Source organism: Nansenia antarctica, assembly GCF_963989245.1.
Source record: "Nansenia antarctica genome assembly, chromosome: 4".
Taxonomy (NCBI): Eukaryota; Metazoa; Chordata; class Actinopteri; order Argentiniformes; family Microstomatidae; genus Nansenia; species Nansenia antarctica.
Genome location: NC_137689.1, coordinates 55,727,172 through 55,749,477, shown reverse-complemented (window position 1 = coordinate 55,749,477; position 22,306 = coordinate 55,727,172). Strand labels below are relative to the sequence as shown.

General features: G+C 42.1%; 2 protein-coding genes across 2 annotated transcripts; both read left to right on the top strand.

Annotated features, from left to right (window-relative positions):
* Nucleotides 1-8,197: 8,197 nt before the first annotated feature.
* On the top strand, nt 8,198-11,556 carry LOC308156124 (forkhead box protein N4-like; the record flags this gene model as incomplete). The annotated part of the gene is made up of 9 exons (XM_080529482.1): nt 8,198-8,214; nt 8,937-9,100; nt 9,256-9,362; nt 9,446-9,535; nt 9,608-9,756; nt 10,234-10,330; nt 10,465-10,672; nt 10,946-11,194; nt 11,294-11,556. The coding sequence occupies 9 exons, from the start codon at nt 8,198-8,200 to the stop codon at nt 11,554-11,556; spliced, it is 1,344 nt and encodes a 447-aa protein (XP_080385608.1).
* A 4,451-nt stretch (nt 11,557-16,007) lies between these two features.
* On the top strand, nt 16,008-20,945 carry LOC308156123 (synaptic vesicle 2-related protein-like; the record flags this gene model as incomplete). The annotated part of the gene is made up of 16 exons (XM_080529481.1): nt 16,008-16,069; nt 16,336-16,475; nt 16,906-16,991; nt 17,254-17,352; nt 17,535-17,606; nt 17,758-17,882; nt 18,341-18,404; nt 18,558-18,683; nt 18,842-18,970; nt 19,224-19,297; nt 19,452-19,528; nt 19,710-19,814; nt 19,962-20,073; nt 20,283-20,364; nt 20,453-20,542; nt 20,697-20,945. 16 exons carry the CDS (start codon nt 16,008-16,010, stop codon nt 20,943-20,945), a joined length of 1,692 nt encoding a protein of 563 aa, XP_080385607.1.
* Nucleotides 20,946-22,306: the final 1,361 nt, after the last annotated feature.

Sequence of the window (22,306 nt, the reverse complement as noted above, 5' to 3'; positions counted from 1 at the left end):
ATAGTTTGGTCACATTTGTGTAATTATCAGTGGCATCCTTTCTTGCATTGAAAAAAGTAATCTTATGTTTTCATCATCATTTATTGTTGCTGAGGACCTAACTGATGGTTCGGTTGTAATCTCATTCAATCTGTTTAAAATTTAAAGTTGAGCATCGTGTAAACACTAACTAAGGCATCTTGCATTACCGTTACACTGATTAAGATAAAGGAAGTCACGGACGAGAGCATACCGGACAGACAACGAAGCTTCTGCTAGGCAATATATGCAACATTGTTATTAGCTATCCTAAATCATATTAATTTTAGATGACTACCAACATATCTGCATGCCCTACTCTAGTTCTCTTTCCTCACAATGTCACAAAGAAACTCAGGCATGCTCCATTTACTGGCCAACATCGAATCGTTTCGAAACATTTCGCAAAGTTACCAAAATGTTTTTTTGGCATCTTACAAAAGTTGAAGTGGAGTTGAATGTGAATTGGATTCACTGTATCGTCTACCATAGGCTACTGGGTAAGTGATACATGGCTTGTAAACAAAGTTACGTTTTAGGACGTGTGATCATCTAATTATGTGTAGTTGCAATGTACCTTCTTAGCTGATAGCTACTAGCAGCTGTTTTGCGTGTTTTGATTCAGAGCGAGATACTCCTGTATTTGGTTTGAGGGGTACCAACATTCAAAAAAGCATATCTTCTTCAACTATTTTCAGATTTTAATGTATGAAACATCATTTGAAAGCTTACTTGTCTGCACTTTCATAATCTGGAAAAAACAGAAAAATTGCCTTGCCCTACTTGAGGACTTTTTCACCAGACCCTGTCACATTTGTTTACACACACACACACACACACGCACTCACACACACACACACACACACACACACACACACACACACACACACAGACACACACTCACACACACACACACACACACACACACACACACACACACACACACAGACACAGACACACACACTCACACACACACACACACACACACACACACACAAACACACACACACACACATACGCACACACATACACACACAAGCACACTCTCACCCCCCCCCCCCCACACACACACACAAAAGTAGTCTGTGGAGGTGAGACTTGTCCAGCCTTAACAAGCTTTGCGCTGCTGTACCCAACAGCTTTGATTTAGCACGAGTCTCTGGAAAATCCAATTACACCACAGTCAGGGGGGTTGATTTTCCCATTAAAGGTTTCATACTGAGTATGATAACCCCACACCTCAGCCAGATTCTGTCATTGCTGCCTTGCACCTCTCTTTCACCTTACTGTAAAAACGATCTCTCTCTCTTTCTCTCTCTCTCTTTCTCTCCCTGGATGGGAGCAATACATAAACCTGTAAACTCATTACACAGTATTAAAACAGTACTTACTGTATGTCCAATCCATATTGCCTAGATTCATTTCAGAGTAATATCAAGTTCACAAACGGTGCTCTACTACACATGATGCTCATATATAAGTCACACAAGTTTTGCCCTCTCTGTTTGCCTTTAGATGCCTATATCTGCTAGTAATGAAACATCAGGTGCACCAATTTCAATCTGAGGTCACGCAAGCGTCAATACAGCATCACTGACCGGCACAGCTCTAAGCCCAAGCCCATCAGCACCACCACCACGGCCACTACCACAACACAACAAACACCACAATATCAATCCAGCTACATCACTATTGGTGGAAGAAAACAGTGAACCCTTGACCTCTTGACCGCTTAACCTTTTAGGACATAAGGGGTACGTGACCTAACCAATTACAACCTTGCCTACTGAGAGGGCAGAGGACAAGGCATCACAGGATATCCAAATGAATATTAACAGGTTCAATTAGTCCCACACAACTCAACATTCGACTAATCCTTTATTTATAGGAGCAAACAGATAGCCGAGGACAGGCCAGGACTCTGAAGGTCAAGACAGGACCTGGCTGTAGTACCTCAGCCATGGCTAATTCAGTGAGCAAAACCCTTCGAGGATACAGTGGACAAACAAGATCTGGCAATGTGATAGTGAATGTGAACAGTATAACAACACCGTCTCAATTGTTTCTAGGTTAAATGCTATTCGACAAATCAAAATGGGCTATGATTTGATGGAGTATTTCATAATAGAAACCTAAAGAGAGATAAAACCATGATAGTTACTGATAGAGAGTTGTCACACTGAAATATATAGATATACAAAGACAGATGAGAAGATTACTTTATGGTATTATGTTAAATACAAACTATAGTCATTAAACATGCACTGAAAATCAAAAGACAAATCATAAGTCAAAGCTCTTACCTTTGAGTACATGTACATGCTGTTATTCTATATGTGCATATGATAGAGAAGTCTGATCAGATTCAGTGTGTCTGAGAGTAGCTGAGTCTGGTTTGGTTAGGAGAGAGCAGGCAGGCAGTGGGCAGTTAGCTACAGAGATGCTTGAGAAGTGGGAGCTGATGGGCGAGAGCAGCGCTAAAAACGTTGAATGAGTACACAGTTCCTTACCTATATCACCTGGATTTATAGACATCCCAGAATGCAACAGCCACTGCAAAAAACAGTGTCATGATGTCCTCATTTTCAGCTTCAGTTTTTTGTAGCTTGGCCTCATTCCCTGTTCCGTTTTGCAGAGTGCACCAGACTGAATGCCTCTAGCTCTTGCAGATCAAACAAATCCCTGGTGTGAAAAAAATATTATTGTCATTTACAAAATCTTTTCCTGGTGTAGTAGGAACCACACATGACAATCACAGTGAAGCATCTGATAATAGGTTAAGCTGCAGATACTGTATTTACAAAATGTTGCATGCAGTAGCCTACATCAGTGTATTAGACATAACTTGTATACATAATTCAATTTACAAAATGTTGTTGCTGCTGTTATAGCATATAGGCTACTGTGTGTCATTTCGCCTCCAAAATAATGTAGGCTATCAGGTCAGCCTCTTTCAGTGAATAATGTGCTACCCTGCTGAAGGGCAGAGCGGGAATTTGCAGAGTGATCAGAAGCAAACAATATGTTATACTGTACTACTATTGGATCAAAAGTGATGTTGATATAAAGTATCATGATCCAAGGATCCAGCATTGCTAATAAATGACAGAATAAGCACTGACTGACTGCAATGAGGAGTGAGGTGGAGGTCTCCGCGCGCGCTCGAGCATTATTCCCGCTGCAGCTAGGGTTGCCAGATGGGGCGGGTTACCGCCGAATGGGCTACTTTTGATCACGCTGGAAAAAAAACATTATAGTCTGTTGGGTTGGATAAATAGCATTTAGGCGGTATCAAAATGTCACTGCCTGAAAGTTACAAAATGCATGAAGTTAAAACACACACCCTAGTAGCTACATACAATGTGCAGATTTTTAAATTTTATTTTACAAACATAATTGGCAACAGACATACAGTTTAGGGGCAGGAGATGGGCACCTGCCCAATAGTAATCAGCGTTTGTCTGATAATATAGGTTTTGGGCTGGGTTTTTTGTGGATTTAGCCGTTTTTAAACTGTGGTTAGGCTGGAAATTGTCAAACCCATCTGGCAACCCTGGCTCCAGCGTGTCGAACTGCGCGGGCAAAGACGCGGGTTGATGTGCGGTCACGGATAGGTCAGGGTCAGGGACCAGGAGGATTCTGAAAACATGTAAGGAAGGACTCTGGGCTTTCTCTTTCCCCCTTGCCCCCTTTCCACACAGCTCACAATTAAACATAACCATGTGAATGATACTAACTACTTGTTCAACAGCAGGCAGTTCGTGAATCGTGAGCTTAGAATGATAAGGTTCTATCTCCGTTTAGGGTAGTGCAGAGATATTGAGCGTCAACGTTTTTACATTCCATTATGTTTTGTGAGATGGAACCTTTGTATTTTATGAATTACTAACTGAAACATTTCAACATTTTAAAAAATAACACCACACAGGCATTCATAAACACCTAATGGATCAGATTATGTAAAAAAAAACTCAATTTTGACAAAAATTGAGATAGAACCTTATAATTCTAACGTCACGAGTTGTTGTCTTTCGTTTTGCTTGTGCTTATATATTATAAGTTATAAACAAGGCACTGACATACAGCACAGCAGTACGCTATCGTATTGAAACATAAATGATGTTGTTTTTGTTGACTTGGCTCATATGACAGTGACTGGTCACTAGTGCAACCTTGTTTGGTCCGTGGTGTTGCTGATGGCCAGCTCCACGGCTAGTAACTGGTTTAGAAGATTAAAAGTCGTTGTCAGCAAGTATTGTGGATTATTTCGAAACAGGTTACTGTCTGTTGGTATTACCATAGCCCTATAGAGTAGCCTATCTGGTTACCATAGCCCTATAGAGTATCTGGTGTTACCATAGCCTTATACAATATCTGGTGTTACCATAGCCTTATAGAGTATCTGGTGTTACCATAGCCCTATAGAGTATCTGGTGTTACCATAGCCTTATACAGTATCTGGTGTTACCATAGCCTTATACAGTATCTGGTGTTACCATAGCCCTATAGAGTATCTGGTGTTACCATAGCCCTATACAGTATCTGGTGTTACCATAGCCTTATATAGTATCTGGTGTTACCATAGCCTTATGCAGTATCTGGTGTTACCATAGCCTTATAGAGTATCTGGTGTTACCATAGCCCTATGGAGTATCTGGTGTTACCATAGCCTTATACAGTATCTGGTGTTACCATAGCCCTATAGAGTATCTGGTGTTACCATAGCCTTATAGAGTATCTGGTGTTACCATAGCCTTATAGAGTATCTGGTGTTACCATAGCCCTATGGAGTATCTGGTGTTACCATAGCCTTATAGAGTATCTGGTGTTACCATAGCCTTATAGAGTATCTGGTGTTACCATAGCCCTATGGAGTATCTGGTGTTACCATAGCCCTATAGAGTATCTGGTGTTACCATAGCCTTATAGAGTATCTGGTGTTACCATAGCCTTATAGAGTATCTGGTGTTACCATAGCCTTATAGAGTATCTGGTGTTACCATAGCCCTATAGAGTATCTGGTGTTACCATAGCCTTATACAGTATCTGGTGTTACCATAGCCCTATAGAGTATCTGGTGTTACCATAGCCTTATAGAGTATCCGGTGTTACCATAGCCTTATACAGTATCTGGTGTTACCATAGCCTTATAGAGTATCCGGTGTTACCATAGCCTTATACAGTATCCGGTGTTACCATAGCCTTATAGAGTATCCGGTGTTACCATAGCCTTATAGAGTATCCGGTGTTACCATAGCCTTATAGAGTATCCGGTGTTACCATAGCCTTATAGAGTATCCGGTGTTACCATAGCCCTATAGAGTATCTGGTGTTACCATAGCCTTATAGAGTATCTGGTATTACTGTCTGTTGGTATTACCATAGCCCTATAGTATCTGGTATTACCATAGCTATAGAGTATCTGGTATTATGTACTAGCTAGCTAGTCAAATGAACCCAGAGATTTTCTGAGCCACCCAGCTAGATGATAGTACTGTTCTGTTAGATTACCAGCCAATTTGCTATCATGACCTGAGTGTGCTTCTAGAAGAAAGGTCAGGCCAAAGTCAAAGAGACCATTTTTGGTCAGTCAAGTTGACCAACTAGACGGTATGTGTAGTTGTTGTAGCTGCTAAGCCGAGGCTACGTTCTGTTTTCAAACAACTGTAATCTGTGTCATAATTCATTTACCTTTTCAATGGATATAACATATCTAACCCACCAAATGGCAGGTTAATTATTCTGCTGATCTAGCTAACTTTCAGCTGATGATAGAGGGTGACACTGCCTAGGATGGCAGGAAATTCTGGAGGTCATCATCACCCCTCCTCAGATGACTTCAGGTAGCTACAGTAGGAGGGACTGACCCTATGGATCAGCTGCTCATGGTCTGCAGGCAAGACTAGACATAACCTTTAGTTGTAGTGGCTGCTAGATTCAGTCAGTAGTTTTGAAAGTGTGGCTATGGCCCTTCAATAGTGTACACAAGTTAGTGAGCTACATTTGGCTGATGCATTAGAACAAATCTGAAAGCTGCTAGAGTAGGCTTTTGTTGTCTGTGCTGTGGGAGGTGTGTGTGTGTGTGTGTGTGTGTGTGTGTGTGTGTGTGTGTGTGTATGTATGCGTGTGCGTATGCGTGTGCGTATGCGTGTGTGCAAGAAAGAGAGAGAGAGAGAAAGAAAGAAAGAAATATGCAAAACCCTCAGCAGAATGAATAATTTTTGGTCTGAATGGATATGTCAGAGCCCATCAGCTCTGTTTTCACTCCCGCTGTAGGAGCAATGCGAGACTGAGCCCCATGCACGAGTTTGATGGGGGAGGAGGATCTCTCCCCAAAACTGGTGGGGAGGGGTTACCTCAATATAGAAAACTAGGGGACACTGCTCAAAGTTACCTCTTAGTAACCTCTTGGCAGTTTTTTACTGCTAAGCAAAGGGAGGACACATTGGGTGAACACATTGTTCATACAGTGTGTGCCCTGCGAAATGAGAGAAGAGTTCAGCTTTATTTTCAGCCAATCAGAGGCTATGATAACACAATAGTTGCCCGGGACAGGTTGTCTTCAACCTTCTTGTGTTCATTTGGGTTCACCTAGCAACATTGTTGACAAAGAAGTAAGGGACTTCAACGTCAGAGGGAATCCTCAGTTTGTGCTAAGTTGGAAGTGAATTGCATACTCGTGGCCCTGTTAGGCTACATGGATGTTTCCCTCACACAGGTTGGTGAATCTTATGATTTTATTTAGAGTCACATTTCAAGCAAAACTGTTTTGAGATTGTATGCTCAGCTGTGAAGTTGTCTGTGTGTTGTCTGTAGCTATAGTACTGTAGCCTGTACCACCACCACTGCCAAACCCAAGATAGTTTAGAAAGTAAAGGCTTTACTACGTCCTCACAGGGCCAGGATATACTAGCCTATACTCTTGACAGTTCAGCTGACATTGACCAAATACCTACGAAATGAGAAACACTCAAACCTGTTATCATACAGTACAAATAACAACATAGCTGCCATGTAAATAAAAGGGCAGCTGTGTTCTGTAGGGTTTCAACTAATTTTTACTCAGGTAATTAAGAGAGCAGCCTAAAGTCACATACAATGTTATTGTACTCTTCTGAAACCAAACCACTGTTATACTTTTCTAGAACATGTAAACTATCAAGCCAGTCCCATACTGGTTTATAAGCATGACAAGGCCCACACTTGATCTCATATCAACACTTATCTTGTGAGTAAAACAGCTTGTTGGAGGGGATGGAAGATTATGATTAAGATGGAAGGGGATGGGGGCGGCGGAAGCCTAGTGGCTAGAGGGGCCGGCTAGCAATTGGAATGTTGCTGGTTCGATCCCCGTCTCAGGAGGGAGCTGCATGTGCCCTTGAGCAAGGCACTTAACTCCTAATTGTTCCAGGAGAACCAACTATGGCTGTGCCTAGAGCAAAGAATACAATTCTAACAATTGATTGACAAGTTGATTGCTTGGCAAATAAAACATTATTATTATTATTATTATTATTATTATTATTATTAGGCTATGTTTGTAGCAACAGAAAGTAATAATAATAATAATAATAATAATAATAATAATAATAATGATAATAATAATAGCTATATAAATAGGGCACCGCCTCCCTGGCTTTGGTTTAAAGTGCAGTTTGATCTTGTTTTGAGTTGAGTTTTTTGTTTGTTTGTTTGTTATAGGCAAAGAACTAGGCTAATACAATCATATGAACAAAACATGCAACAAAAAATGTTTAGCCTAACGCCTACTCATGTGTATTGATGAAGCAACTTTTATGCTAAGTGTTCTGTATCACCGTCGCTTGCTCCAGCACAAGTGAGGGTTTGTAGGTCTGTGCAGAGGGGTTGGTACTTGACAGAGTATCAGTTAGCACTGTTTGTTTTACTTTTGGCCATGAGGCTGTCACTCAGACAGCTTAATTCAGACATTGGTTAACATAATTGGGGAGGTGGGGTTCAGTGAGTGGATACACAGTCAGGGAAGAGCCTTTAGGAAACAACAGAGCCACGTGCCACTGGGCTGTGGACTGCCGTTAGTAATGATTACTCATTGGCCAGGCCAACTGTTGCAGATAATGTACTCCACATTTGGATTACTGTCAGGGTGTATTTATGACCTACCTTTCTACTTGTGATTCAGCCAATGGGACCCCAAGAAATGTCCCTGAGAGATGGGTAACTAATCCTTCAATTTAAATGCACAGACTTCTAGGATCAACTAGAAGCTTTTTTATTTCTTAGAAGTTTTGGCAAGTAGATATCTTGGTCATCTTGGACTGTGAGTAAAACTTCTAAGCAACAGCTTTGAACAATAAAATTTGTAAAATATCCTGAAAAAAATCCCAAGAAAAATATATTAAATGCTTAAAATGTAATGTTAATATACATTAATATATATTTTAGTATATTTAATCTGAGTAATTAATTTACATTATTATTACCGAGCATTCCTGTCTGAAATGTACCTTTTTCTTAACAATAACACTTTTGTTATGTAGCTAGGCCTAATTGATTCAATGCTAATTTTATGATTGGATTATGTATTAACTGCGCTACTCTTCAGTTTGTAAACTTGGTTGCATGCTATCCCTCAATTATGTGTATTAAGTTGGTAACCATCATTCTTAAGGCCTTGACAGGGGTTTGCCATTTAAGTCTGGTTAAAAGTCTGAACCCCATGGCTTGCTGAACTGAGTTACTTTATTTATTTTTTTATTTAACCTTTATTTAACCAGATAGGTCAGTTGAGAACCAATTCTCATTTGCAACGACGACCTGGCCACTGAATAGCAACTTTGTTGTTTGAGTCCAACTTTGTTGGTTCCAAAAGAACACACTTAAGTACATGTCAATTTTAACTGTACAGTAGATCTTAACCAGTTTTTTGCACTTGTCAGGCTGCTGACCACAGAGCCGTCCCAGCAGACTGAGGAGCTGCCAGGGGACCTGCAATCTCTATCCTGGCTCACCACTGTGGATGTTCCCCGGCTGCAGGAGATGGCCACAGGCAGGCTAGACTTCAACACAGGAGCCCAGAACAGCACGTTGGAAGAACAGTTAGGTAGAGTCAAAACATAGTCACAGTCAACTCTCATGCACGCACACACACACACACACACACACACACACACACACACACACACACACACACACACACACACACACACACACACTCACACACCTGACACCTACAAACCCTTCTATGTTTTTTCCTAGATCAGAAAAGCAGCATGAATACAGTACTAGGACATGATGACACCATGATCCCACCCCATAACAACATGCAGAATAGTTATACTGGAATGAACATTCAAGATGGAAACGTAAGTTCATCAGTTTTATTTCAACGTTGTTGTCTTTTTACAATGCTCTTCCCATACCAACACTTTGTCTCCCTTTCTTTCAGATGACAGGGTACCCAGGGTACCAGTCCTCTCCAGTCCACTACTATCACTCCCACCAGCAGGTCTTCAGCCCAGCTCAGGAACTACAACAGGTAACCTCCACCTACTGCCATGCAAAGGATTCATAGAGATGTGACTTCCTGATTGATGTTCTTTTCCCCCAGTGTTCCCCCACCAGCCTCTATAGCAGCCCCTCCTACTCAGACCAGAACCTCTATGAGCAGCACCACACCATCACTTCCTACAGAACCCAGGACCAGAACCAGGACCTCCTACAAACCAAGACCTTCCCCAAACCGATCTACTCCTACAGGTAACACAGTCAGTCACTATGCCTTTGAAATTCCATTCCAGTGTCATCAATTCATTTAGGCAAATTATGTATATGGAAGGAATGTATATGTGACGTTCTAATACTTTGGTCCTCATATCGGCAATCAATCAAAACTTTTCTTTTGAAACACGGAACTACATTTCAACATTGTTGAGAATCACAACACAAACTTGCTAGTCAAGCCAAAATACTGCAACGCAATGGATTTGGTGAGCAATTATTAGTCATAGTTAATTAATTTATAACACTACTTTACTTTGTTATCAGGCTCACAAAACAAGCTGTGTTAGTTGACTAGAGATGTGTCATTGATTTTAGACAATGTATTCACATATTTCGAAAGGTCAGATCATTACATCGGATCCCGATATGAGGACCAAAGCATTAGAATGTGTCACATAATATGTGAACGCAGTCTCAAGTGATGATGTTTGACATGTTTATGTCACTGGACAGCTGCCTGATTGCTATGGCTCTGAAGAACAGCCAGACAGGCAGCCTCCCTGTCAGTGAGATCTACGGCTTCATGAAGGAGCACTTCCCTTATTTCCAGGTAAGTCGGAGGGAGGGAGGTGCTGATCATTTTCCTTTCACGTTGACATGCTTGATGTAATGTGTTGTACTGAAGTTTATTATCAGGATTTTATCACGGATGCTTGGTCCTCTGATGCTTGGTCCTCTTGACAGTCGGCTCCTGACGGCTGGAAGAACTCTGTGAGACACAACCTGTCTCTGAATAAGTCCTTTGAGAAGGTGGAGAACAAGCAGGGTAGCTCCTCTCGCAAGGGCTGCCTGTGGACCCTCAACCCAGCCAAGATAGACAAGATGGAGGAGGAGATGCAAAAGTGGAAACGCAAGGACCTGACCTCCATCCGCAGCAGCATGGCCAACCCAGGTATAGGAGACAAGGAAACATACTGTAGGCCCTAAGCCCTAATATACTGTAGGAAGGCCCTGAGCCCTAATATACTGTAGGTAGGCCCTGAGCCCTAATATACTGTAGGTAGGCCCTAAGCCCTAATATACTGTAGGTAGGCCCTAAGCCCTAATATATTGTAGGCCTTAAGCCGTATACAGTTGCTGCAGTTATCTATGTAGGTTGCAGTATATATATATATATATATGACACTGTAAACTGTTTACCACAAGTCATGTTCTTGTTCCCTAGACGAACTGGACAAGCTGATCACAGTCCGACCGGAGGGCTGCCACAGGAAGCGCTACGACCCCAGCATGACCTGTGTCCCCTGCTCCCATGTGCTAGGCCGGACCCCCCCTTTGCACGCTGCCTCAGACGTCTACCACAGCCCACCTATACAACAGCCCCCCTGCAGGCCCCCCCACAGTCTGTACAACCTCTACCCTGATGTCACAGCCGAGGTGGGCGCACTGGATCCCGGCATCATGGAATTTGCTGGTGTGTTCTGAAGATAGGAGGGATGGTATGTTTGAAATAGAAACTGGTGTAGAAACTGGTGTAGGACTTGTGTTTAACCATCTGTATGTTGTGTCTTAGGGGGCCTCTGGGAGGAAATGAGGGAGGAGGGCTTCAACCTGGAGACCCTGGGCAGCTTTAACCACTCCCCTCTCTGCCTGTCTGACTGTGAGCTGAATGTCCCCAACTTAACGACCACACCTGCAGCAGGCCTGCCCTTGGTAGACCTACAGGTGGGGGGGCTGTACACCACCTACAGCACCCTGGACACAGCTACAGCTGTTCCCTCCCAATACATCATTACTCAAGGCGGGGGCCAGGCCATTGCCTTGCTCCGACGGTGACCCCCCACCCCACACACACACATACACACTTCCCGCAGCTAGGCCACCACTGCTCTGCCTAGACACCTGTGTCAGATTCTACCCACTTGACAGGATTATTATTGGTTTAACCAAAGCACTTAAGCACACAAATCAAACAAGAGGGCCATATTTGATGTGGTGTGTCTGTCTTCTTGTTCTGTTTTTACGTTTGGATTTTATAGGCAACGCCACTTTATATAGGCAAGGAAGAACTGGAGTCACTGTCAGTTTTCGCGAAGATGATATGTGGACATTGCCAAGGAGAGTCTTCTTTACTTTACCAGGTTTAGGAGCCTTTTACTATTTTTTTACGCAACAGACTGTGTTTGTTAAACTAGTGATGAGACTCCTGGTGCCATGCCTTACAATAGTTTTTTTGTATTGTAATGTAGAGGAAGTGTTTTTTAGCCATACTAAATTTGTTCAACAAATTATTTATGTAATTGTACAGGAGCCAAGTTATAACCTAAAGCCTTAACAGATGCACCTGTGTTGAACTGACAATAGGCTCTTGGTGGTAGTTATGTATTACAGCCAAACATTTCAGAATAAAATAACTACCAATTACCTTTCACTATTGTTGTCACACAAATATACAAATATATAAATATGTATAAACTGTGAATTGTACATCTATACACCTCTGATGTGCTGCATGGTTTGTCAGTATGTTTATTTTCATAATGGAACAGCACTGGTTAAGCTTGAATGCCAGCAGTGTGATGCAAGAGCACAGTCTACTGTCAGCTGAGAGTATTACAACAAACTTTTACACTCAGCGAACACTTTATTAGGAACACCTGTACATTCCAACCTGGTGGAGGTATGAATGAATGAATGGTCTTTATTGTCATTGCTATAGTACAGGTACCAAACAACGAAATTTAGGAGGGGTGGCTCCCCCGGTGCTAGGAGAGAAAAAAATAATTAAAAAAACACAAGAAGGGAAGGAGCTGGTTTACATAAATAAATAAAGGCTATGTACACTATCCACTATACTATACTGTACAGATAGACGACTAGGGTTGTCATATTGCACTAGGTAGTGTAGTGGTGTAGTAGGGAATGTTTTATTGGCCCCGTTAATACCAATCAATCATCGCCTCAATGTCACAGCCTATTTGAGTATTGTTGCTGACCATGTGCATCCCTTCATGGCCACAATTTACCTCACAATCTTCTGGCTACTTCCAGCATGATGCACCATGACACAAAGCAAAAGTTGTCTCAAACTGGTTTCAGGAACATGACAATGAGTTCAGTGTTCTTCAGTGGCCTTCCCTGTCACCGGATCTGAATCCAATAGAACACCTTTGGGATGTGCTAGAACGGGAGATTCACAGTTTGAAAGTGCACCTGAAAAATTGTGTGAAGAAGAAGAAGAATTGTGTGATGCAATCATGTCATGTTGTCATGTCATGTCATGAATGTTTCCAAAATGTTTCCAACATCTTGTGGAATCAATGCCATGAAGAATTGAGGCTGTTTTGAGAAGGGCCCTACCCAGTATTACTGTAGTGTTCCTAAGAAAGTGTTCTGCAGGTGTACATCAGATATAATCAATGCTCATTTTCATATTTATCCATTTAAAGTATTTCATGTAACCTTAAACATTTAGGATATAATGCAACCCTCCCCCATAAGCTCAGAGTGCATCAATGGGTGTCTTCCCTGATCTCCTCAGCATTTCATTCATCTGTGATTTGAAGTGTTTGCATCCAAAAGACAACAACAAGATAAATAGAAAAAAGGAGAGGAGGGTGAAGTCTGCAGGATGTGATGACGCCTCTGTAAAAGATATGGTATGCATAATGTTAACATCAGTGACAATTTGTATTGTAGTGGTACTGGTAAGAAACCAGCAGTTTTCAACTGGGCTGATGTCTGACATCTCTAGGCCTTCTCTCTGACCCTTTCTCAACAAGATTGGTTCCTCCCCTTCGATATTCTCCTCTAATACCTTTTGAGAAGAACAAGAGGAACAGTTTCTAACCATTGAGAAAGGGTCGAAGTCTCCACCTTGGCCAGACCCACCCTGTCGATGGCAGAGCCCTTCCTCTGGGCGTAGGAGTCTCACAGAAGGAAGACCCGGCCATGCATTTAGCTACTGAGCCACTAAACAGCGTCAGTGAATACCTTCCAGCCACGCTCCCCATGGGAAGTAGGCTGACACGCCCGCTCTGTCAACACAGTTCAGCAGGAGGACACCTAACACCACACAGTGCAGAGAGAAGAGAATCCAAAGTAAGCAATAAACTAACAAAGTAACAGCATCTTAGTAGTCAGGAGGGTTCATAAGACGGTAGCACCGATATGATGGCTACAGGCGGGCTGAAAAGGGTGGAACCTGTCATAGAAAATCTAGATATAGAATCAAAAAGGCAGCCTGCTTCATTTCAAATTGCATTGGAAAATGTATTTAATATATACTCTTGCAAGAGGAGAACAGTTTTACAAGCATGTCAGAACAAGCCTAACAGTGAAAAGGTTCTCACGAAAAGTCGAGATACAAGGTCACATCTCTTTTTATGCATTGAGATTACAATTCCGCCCTCAGGTGAGGTCAAACCAATCACTAACAAGGGGTTGAAGGGTATGGGGGGAACCAGCCCTCCCTTCACATTGGGGAACAATGGTTAGTGTGTCACAAAGACTGGTTTCTCCTCTGTAGCGTGATTATATTGTCTTGACTTTCTAGGCGTCAAGACAGCCATTGAACAAAACAAAAAAACAAAAAAACTGGATGGGGGTGGATGGTCTGTAGTAGTGGTCCTAACCCATTGTCACCACCTTCACCTGCAGATCCAAACCAACTGAGTTACCATTAGCTTATCCTTGACCAGACCCAGAGACAAAAGGACCCAGACCCTAAAGACATAAAGAGCAGAGTTGGCTCAGACTAGACCTTGCCTTGACTAGACATTGCCTTGACAGCCTGACTATGTCAAAACCTAAAACTGACCTTGACCTTAACCAAAGCCGTAGGCCTAAACATGCCTAACTAAATGTTTAACATTTCTAACATGTTTGGAAATTCAACATTGGTAGTTTTTCCCAGCAGAGTTATTCCATGAGTAAGGCTACTCGCCTTCTCTATAGAGCACATCTTGGTGCAAGAGAAGACCTCTGATGGAGCATGGTACACAGTGTAACATTTTCTCTAATCTGCAATAAAATATATTAGCTAGATAAAAGTATGTTAACATTACAGAAGGAAAAAACCTAGCATTGTATATTAATTGAATCAGAAATAATATATTCTTTAAATTTCTTCAGTTATATTCAATATTAAGAGGGGTTTGTCAAGAGAACACCCCATTAAAATAGTGCCTTACCCTGCTGAAGTAAGGCGTTGTAAATGTTTCTCCTATGTGTTTCCGCCAGCTCTCTCCCATGGGTGAGATCATATTGCGAGCAGTCAGTCTCTCTAGAGCAATAATGTCTATTCCTTTCTATTCAATCCAACTGCTTTGGAATTAATGGCAATGTGAACATAACTTCACTGCTGCATTTCAGGTTTTTGGTATGATCTATTTAAAGATACAGTACATGTATATTATGTGTGATTGCAATGTTATCATACTGTATTGTATGGGCATAGTTACTGCTACACTAAACCATCCTCCTGGTTTTACTGTACATGTTTTGGTAAAATGTCTATTAATGTTATGGTGGATATCCCTTTGGGTGGATAAAATATACATTGTAAATGTTTAATTGTGTTAATATTGTATATATTGAAATCACCTTTGAGGCACAGGAACTGGAGGGAGGGGACCATCTGAGCAAATTAGCATTGCATTGTACCTACTACAATAAAGGGTCTTTCTCTGTGATGACTGTGATGATCTACAGCTCCGGTTTCCTGAATTGTAAGTAATTAAAATAAACTATTAGCGTAAGGTTAAATCCACGACAATGTAATCAGAACTGGTTATCAGTGTAGATAAACTCACATTGTCCTCTGATGCCTGATACCAACTTAATCTGCCTCAGCACAACTGAAACTCAACTGAAACCATTCAACCTTTCACTTACCAAATGCACCTGCAAAATGATGCTTCTACTTTTTCATAGATTGACATTAAAAACCTTTCCTGGCAGTGTTAGCTGTATTATAAACACAGCACTCAGTCACGGATCTTTGTAATGTTCCTTTACCCAATTGTTTGTTTAAGAAGCATGTTTTTCATCTTTTCCTGAGGAAGCGTGTTTTCCTTGTTAGTAAAAACCTGATCATAGAATCTACACTAGACACAGTTGTATGGTGTGTTTACAGTGGCTTTAACCCCACCCTTCAGCTACGGTACCTGTTTTCTGATTGGATGGCTTACTGTAATTTGAGATCAATGCCCCCAGCAGGTTAAACCAACTCAGCACACACCTGTCCAGGTACTTTCAGTGACGACTCACCACTCAGTCCTACCGAAATGAACAACTGGAGCAAAACATCAAATATAACCTACCAACAGTGGAGAAACCCTGAAATCAGGTGATTTATTTTACACAGGCTTTCTCCTATACCTTATTCATATTTAACATGTATATGTAACAAATGTACAGAGTACGTGTAGCTTCCTACTTACGGGATTAGTGAGAAAATGTGTGTACCGCCTACTTTTGTTTTTGTTGTTTTGTTTTTGCTGTTGAGACATACTGTACCTACATGCCGTAGGAGGCTCATAGGGACCTTTTCATTTTCTACACACATTTCTTGTTGTGAAAGATATTGAACACAGTATTGCTGTGTTGCGACAGTGTGGTGACATTTCGAGGTTCAGGAGACAGTCTTCGTCACAATGATGAGGACCAGTGTGGCGACTACGAGGTCTGTACCACCACTATGCAAACTGTTGACCTGGGGGATAACAGGTCACAGCCCCCCAGAACAGATCACCGTACTAAAGGTCAGTAGAGACAGTATAACTGTTTCACACATTATTTTCCAACCGCGAAGACCTGCACATTTTTATACATTGCATGACCATGTTATCTTGAATGTTTCCCAGACCCTCATGCAATCAACTCTAATTGAACACAAACTTGTCTGCTATTGTACAACCAATCAGTAGCTTCCTAATAGAAAACTATTTTGACATCACCATCATGCACCTATTGTGTAGCACCTGTCCATGTGTTGAATTGCTGTGTTGACAATTTCATATCATGGTTCCTTAAGTCAATGCTGGTCTGTTGTGTTAAACACAGTATGTATGGGTAAGTCTGTGAAGGACGGAAAATGCGATTAAGTAAAAGTATGTTGGCCACAATATTTCCTGTGTTCGACAACTTTCCACACTGTCTCTCTGTCTTTCTCATCCCCTCCAGATACCTTTACAGTGGATGAAGCAGTGGAGGCCATTGGCTTTGGAAAGTTCCAATGGAAGCTCTCTATCGTAACTGGAATGGCATGGGTGAGAGAGTGGTCATGACAGGGATTCCTAGACATAAAACAACAGTTATCAGCTTTGTGTCATGTAGTGTGTGTGTGTGTGTGTGTGTGTGTGTGTGTGTGTGTGTGTGTGTGTGTGTGTGTGTGTGTGTGTGTGTGTGTGTGTGTGTGTGTGTGTGTGTGTGTGTGTGTGTGTGTGTGTGTGTGTGTGTGTGTGTGTGTGTGTGTGTGTGTGTGTGTGTGTGTGTGTGTGTGTGTGTGTGTGTGTGTGTGTGTGTGTGTAGATGGCAGACGCCATGGAGATGATGATCCTCAGCATCCTGGCCCCTCAGCTGCACTGTGAGTGGAGGCTGCCAAGCTGGCAGGTGGCTTTCATAACATCGGTCAGTCTCTCTCCTAACCTTCATCACTCCTCCATCACATACACTTTATTTCAATTTATTACACACATTTTATCACATTGGCCCCATTAGTTTTCTTTGTATGGCCTTCATTATGTGTCTGTATATGGTATGTCATTCATCAACATTGTGTTGATGTCATCATCTTGCTGCATCTCACTCAGGTGGTGTTCATTGGGATGATGCTTAGCTCCTCTTTATGGGGGAATGTATGTGACAAGTACGGCAGAAAACTAGTAAGTCTCTGTTTGTGTTCCTCTATATGAGATGCAAAGATGATTCAATCAGTTTGATAAGCTATGGTTGGGTGACAGGTGTGACACAGGTGTGATGTGTGTGTGTGTGTGTGTGTGTGTGTGTGTGTGTGTGTGTGTGTGTTGTTAACAGGGCCTAACAATATGTATGGTGTGGTCCCTGTACTACGGCCTCCTCAGTGCCTTTGCTCCGACATATGCCTGGATCCTGGTCCTCCGAGGTCTCGTGGGCTTCGGCATAGGGGGAGCCCCACAGTCGTGAGTGCACCCCGTAAGGCTCGCAGTGTTGAAGGACAATCCAGACTTTTAACTTTACTGTACAGATTAAATAAATGCCTCATTTACACCAATTTAATAACATGAATAGCATGAAGGAGAAGAAAGACTATTAGTGGGTTTATCTGCAGTAGAGCCTGTCAGGCTAAATTAAAAGCTCACGCTGTTCTGTTATTGTAGCACATTTGCATTCTCTCTTGGGACTGTTAGACCTGTGAAGACGGCAAAGCAACAATAGTGGTCCAACCTGGAACAAAACAGGTGTATTTTTAGCCTGGAGAGATATAACTTGTTCCAATCATTCTGACTCAATCATTCTGAATCCGAAAATACTGTAGAGGGAAATATGCTTATGCTTTTGTATTAAATTGCAGACAATCAAGACGTATTGCACTTCAGTGTTTCTTGCAGTTGTATTTCAGCCATGCATTTTCTTTCAGGGTGACATTGTACTCAGAGTTCCTCCCAATGAAGTCAAGAGCCACCTGCATTATGTTGATTGAGGTGCTGTTTATACATTGATATGCTGTTTATACATTGGTCTATAGATAGTGTTCTGCCATGCCATTCCTTTCACCTAGTAATAAGGCAGACTTTATTATGTTGCATAGGACATCCCAGGGAGACTAATCCCCTTCTGGTCTTTGTACCCATCAGATATTCTGGGCCATTGGCGCTCTGTTTGAGGTCCTTCTGGCCATGTGGATAATGCCCACTCTTGGCTGGCACTGGCTGCTAGGCCTGTCCACTGCACCCCTGGTGGTCTTCGTTGCCCTCTGCTTTGTAAGTACTGCCAGTTAACTAATACATACAAATATTGATGTTTTTTTAAACAAAACGATTGGAATGCATCTCCCAGGATGGTACAATCTAAATGCATTGTTAAGAGGATGAGGTGAGTTCTCTGCATGTGTCAATGCACATGTCTGTGTCTGCTACAGTGGCTGCCTGAGAGTGCCCGCTTTGATGTGCTGACGGGTAACGGAGAAAATGCTCTGGCAACATTGAATCGCATTGCTGCTGACAATGGGAAGACCATGCCCCCTGGGGAGCTGATTTCTAACCAACAGGTAAGGAAATATAGAGGGTGTGCTCCGTGCTTGTTCAGGTAAGGTTGTGTACATCATTTAGGTGCAGTACTAATATTTCTTTGTGAGTGGGGGGGGTGGGGTCATAGGTTCAGTAAAAAACATACAACATTTTGTCTGGACATCCGTCTGTGTGAAAGGACAGTGTTTATCTATGATAACTTTCTATGAATTACTTCCTGTACACATTTCTTATGCATGGGGTTGTGTTCTTTTTCCATAATTTGCGAGGCAGGAGGATCGTGGCAGGATCAGAGATCTCTTCACCTCTGAATATTGTAGGACCACTCTTCTTCTGTGGTTCATATGGCAAGTTACAGATTGTCTTCATCTCTCATCGTCCTTGGGTCTTATGATCACCATGTATTATTTAACCAATGCACCCTTTCCTCACTGTTTTCTAAATTAATGATTTGACCCTCTGTGTGATCTATTGTTTGTGTTTGTATGGTTTCTGCCTCAGGTTTACCAATGCTTTCTGCTACTTTGGCTTGATCCTCTTGACCACTGAGCTGTTCCAGGCCGGAGATACGTGTGGTGGTGAATGAAAGCTCCATGCTACTAAGTAGACAGACACACACACTTTCCTTTGTTTAGATACTCAGGAGCAGAAACCTCTACATCGCCCCATAACAGTCAAGCATATCATATAGCCATTGCCTTTTCTGCAAACCTGCTTGTCTGCTTTCGGGAAATAAATATCCATGTTTACTTCCTCCAGTGACCCAAGGTGCCAAGATTGAGCCGAGTTGTGACCTGGAATGCAACTACTTGACAACAGACGACTACAAAGACCTACTCTGGACAACTTTAGCTGAATTTCCAGGCAAGCAGCTCATAGATAACCTTTATGAACCCACAATGCAGATGGGAGATGCAGTTTGCAGATGGTTTCTGTAGGCCTCTTTGTCTGTTTGTTGTTCTCCACAGTAGTGCAGCCATGACAGCTGGTTTGGATATTCTGTCACTGCAGGACTTTTGGTGGCGCTGTGGGTGATAGATCGGATTGGCAGGAAGAAAAGCATGGCGATGTGTTTCCTGATGTTCTCTTTGTCACTTCTGCCCCTGTATGCTTGTCTTGGGAGGTAAGTGCTGTCTTCACCTTGCATGGGAGGGAGAAACATTTTAATTAGGGGCCTCACACTGTCACTGATTAGCTGTAGAGTCTACTCCTTAGCCCTCTCGCCTTGCTGTGATCCACTGGCCTTGGTTACTTGCATCTATGCATTCGGTAGAATTCGGTAGAATCTATAGAACTGTCAAATACTTTTCAACTCTGATTGTCTCTCTACAGGACAGCTCTCACAGTCTTCATTTTCATCGCCAGAGCCTTCATCACTGGGGGATTTCAAGCTACTTATGTTTACACACCTGAGGTAAGCTCAAATCAGCTGCTGTTTGTCCAACTGAGAACATGAGGAATCTGTGTGCAAACGTTGTCCTTCCCATCCTATGTTTTTTAAGGTTTATCCAACGGCCACTAGAGCGCTGGGAATAGGCGCTAGCAGTGGGATGGCAAGAGTCGGTGCCCTCCTGACTCCCTTTGTGGCACAGGTAAGGAATAATGGACAACCTTTTAGCTTTACTCACTCAATTCTAACTTTACTTCTCTTATGATATGACAGACAAAGCATGTACAGTGTGCCTGGGAGGTACCCCTCTGGCTTGTTAAGAGGACTGTTACTAACCTCCACCTGTTTCGGCCCAGGTGTTGCTCAGGACATCAGTGTACCTGACACTGTCTGTGTACTGCGTCTGTAGCCTGCTTGCTGCAGGAGCGGCTATGGCTTTGCCCATTGAGACTGCAGGCAGAAGCCTTCAGGAGTCCAGTCACCTCACAGCCGGACAGGAGATGACTAACCAGCAGTTCGTTGACTCTACCTCTGAGGCTTCGCCATCACACACCAGCTATGGATCCCATGACCAAGAGGAACAGCAGGACAGGACAAGGCCCTGAGTGGAATGGAATAGACAATATAACACAATGTGGTGTTAAAGGGATCTATACACTAGAACAAAATGCCGCACTTTTAAAGAATGGTTATGAATGATCATTGTGAGTCTATTTATTATACCCTGAGAGACTGAAGTTCAAATGTATGTGAAATGCCAATAAAAATACATTCAGCATTGCCTTATTGCAACAAAGCATCATGTGTATGCCTGTTCTGTGAGTTGTGTAGGCCTACTAGTATGAGCCTTTTCTTTAATTCTCCTGATCAAAATGTGCAAATATTTATGTTAATACCGTTCATGATAAATAGCGTGTTATTTCCAGGGAGTGCAGTAAGCCAGACTGGCCAGAGTCACCTTGACGACATTGGCCCAATGACAGCGCGCACGCAAACTGGAGTAGCCAATCATAGCATTCCGGCAAAGTGTCAGCAGCTGTCTCTGCGTTAGTGATGGGAATTCCGGCTCTTTTTAGTGAGCCAGATCCATTGGCTGAGCTCAGGAATAAGAGCCGGCTCCTTCGGCTCCCAAACGGCTCTTCAGACACATTTTGCAATGTTTTGACCTATGATTGGTATGTGTGTGCACAAATTGTTAAATTATTCAACGTAATTATACTAAACCGTATAATTTCAAGAATACCATAATTTTACATTATGATTGATATAAAAACATGTACAAATTAATTATAATGTAAAAACATCAAACACGTGTATTGGACGTTTTATTTATGAACTACAGTATCCAAAACACAAACCATCCCAAACAAATCACACAATAGTATGGTTAATAAACAATTACACAACAATAGAGACACATATATTTCAATTTAATTTGTATGATATAATAAAAAAAATATTTCTGCTCTCGTCCTTGATTTCTTTTTCCGCGATTTAATTTTGCGCTCTGAGGGGGCGGGGAAAGGGGTCGACCGGCGCAACCTACAAGTCTCACCATGCCTGGCTCTTAATGTTATAACCAAAATTAGACGTTTCTGGTATTTAAAAAAAAAAACAACGTTATATGATCATCCTATTATTCTGTCTTTTAATATATATATTAATATTATTCTGTCTTATATATATATATAAGTAAAAAGCGTCTCACACCGGCTCCTAGCGTTCACTTAAAGGAGCCGACTCGTTCGCGAACGACACATCACTACTGCATGTCATTTCTGCTCCGCATGCAACCTGCGCTGTGTTTTGTTTGTCTGTGCGATAACATGGCACATGACACATGGAGGAAATGGCATACTTGTTTGCAAAACTGCTCGTCTATGACTATTGAAGCCGATCATGGGGTTATTATCTTATCAGGATGGTGAAATCAGATAAAAAAGATTGAATGCGATCCTGAAGTATT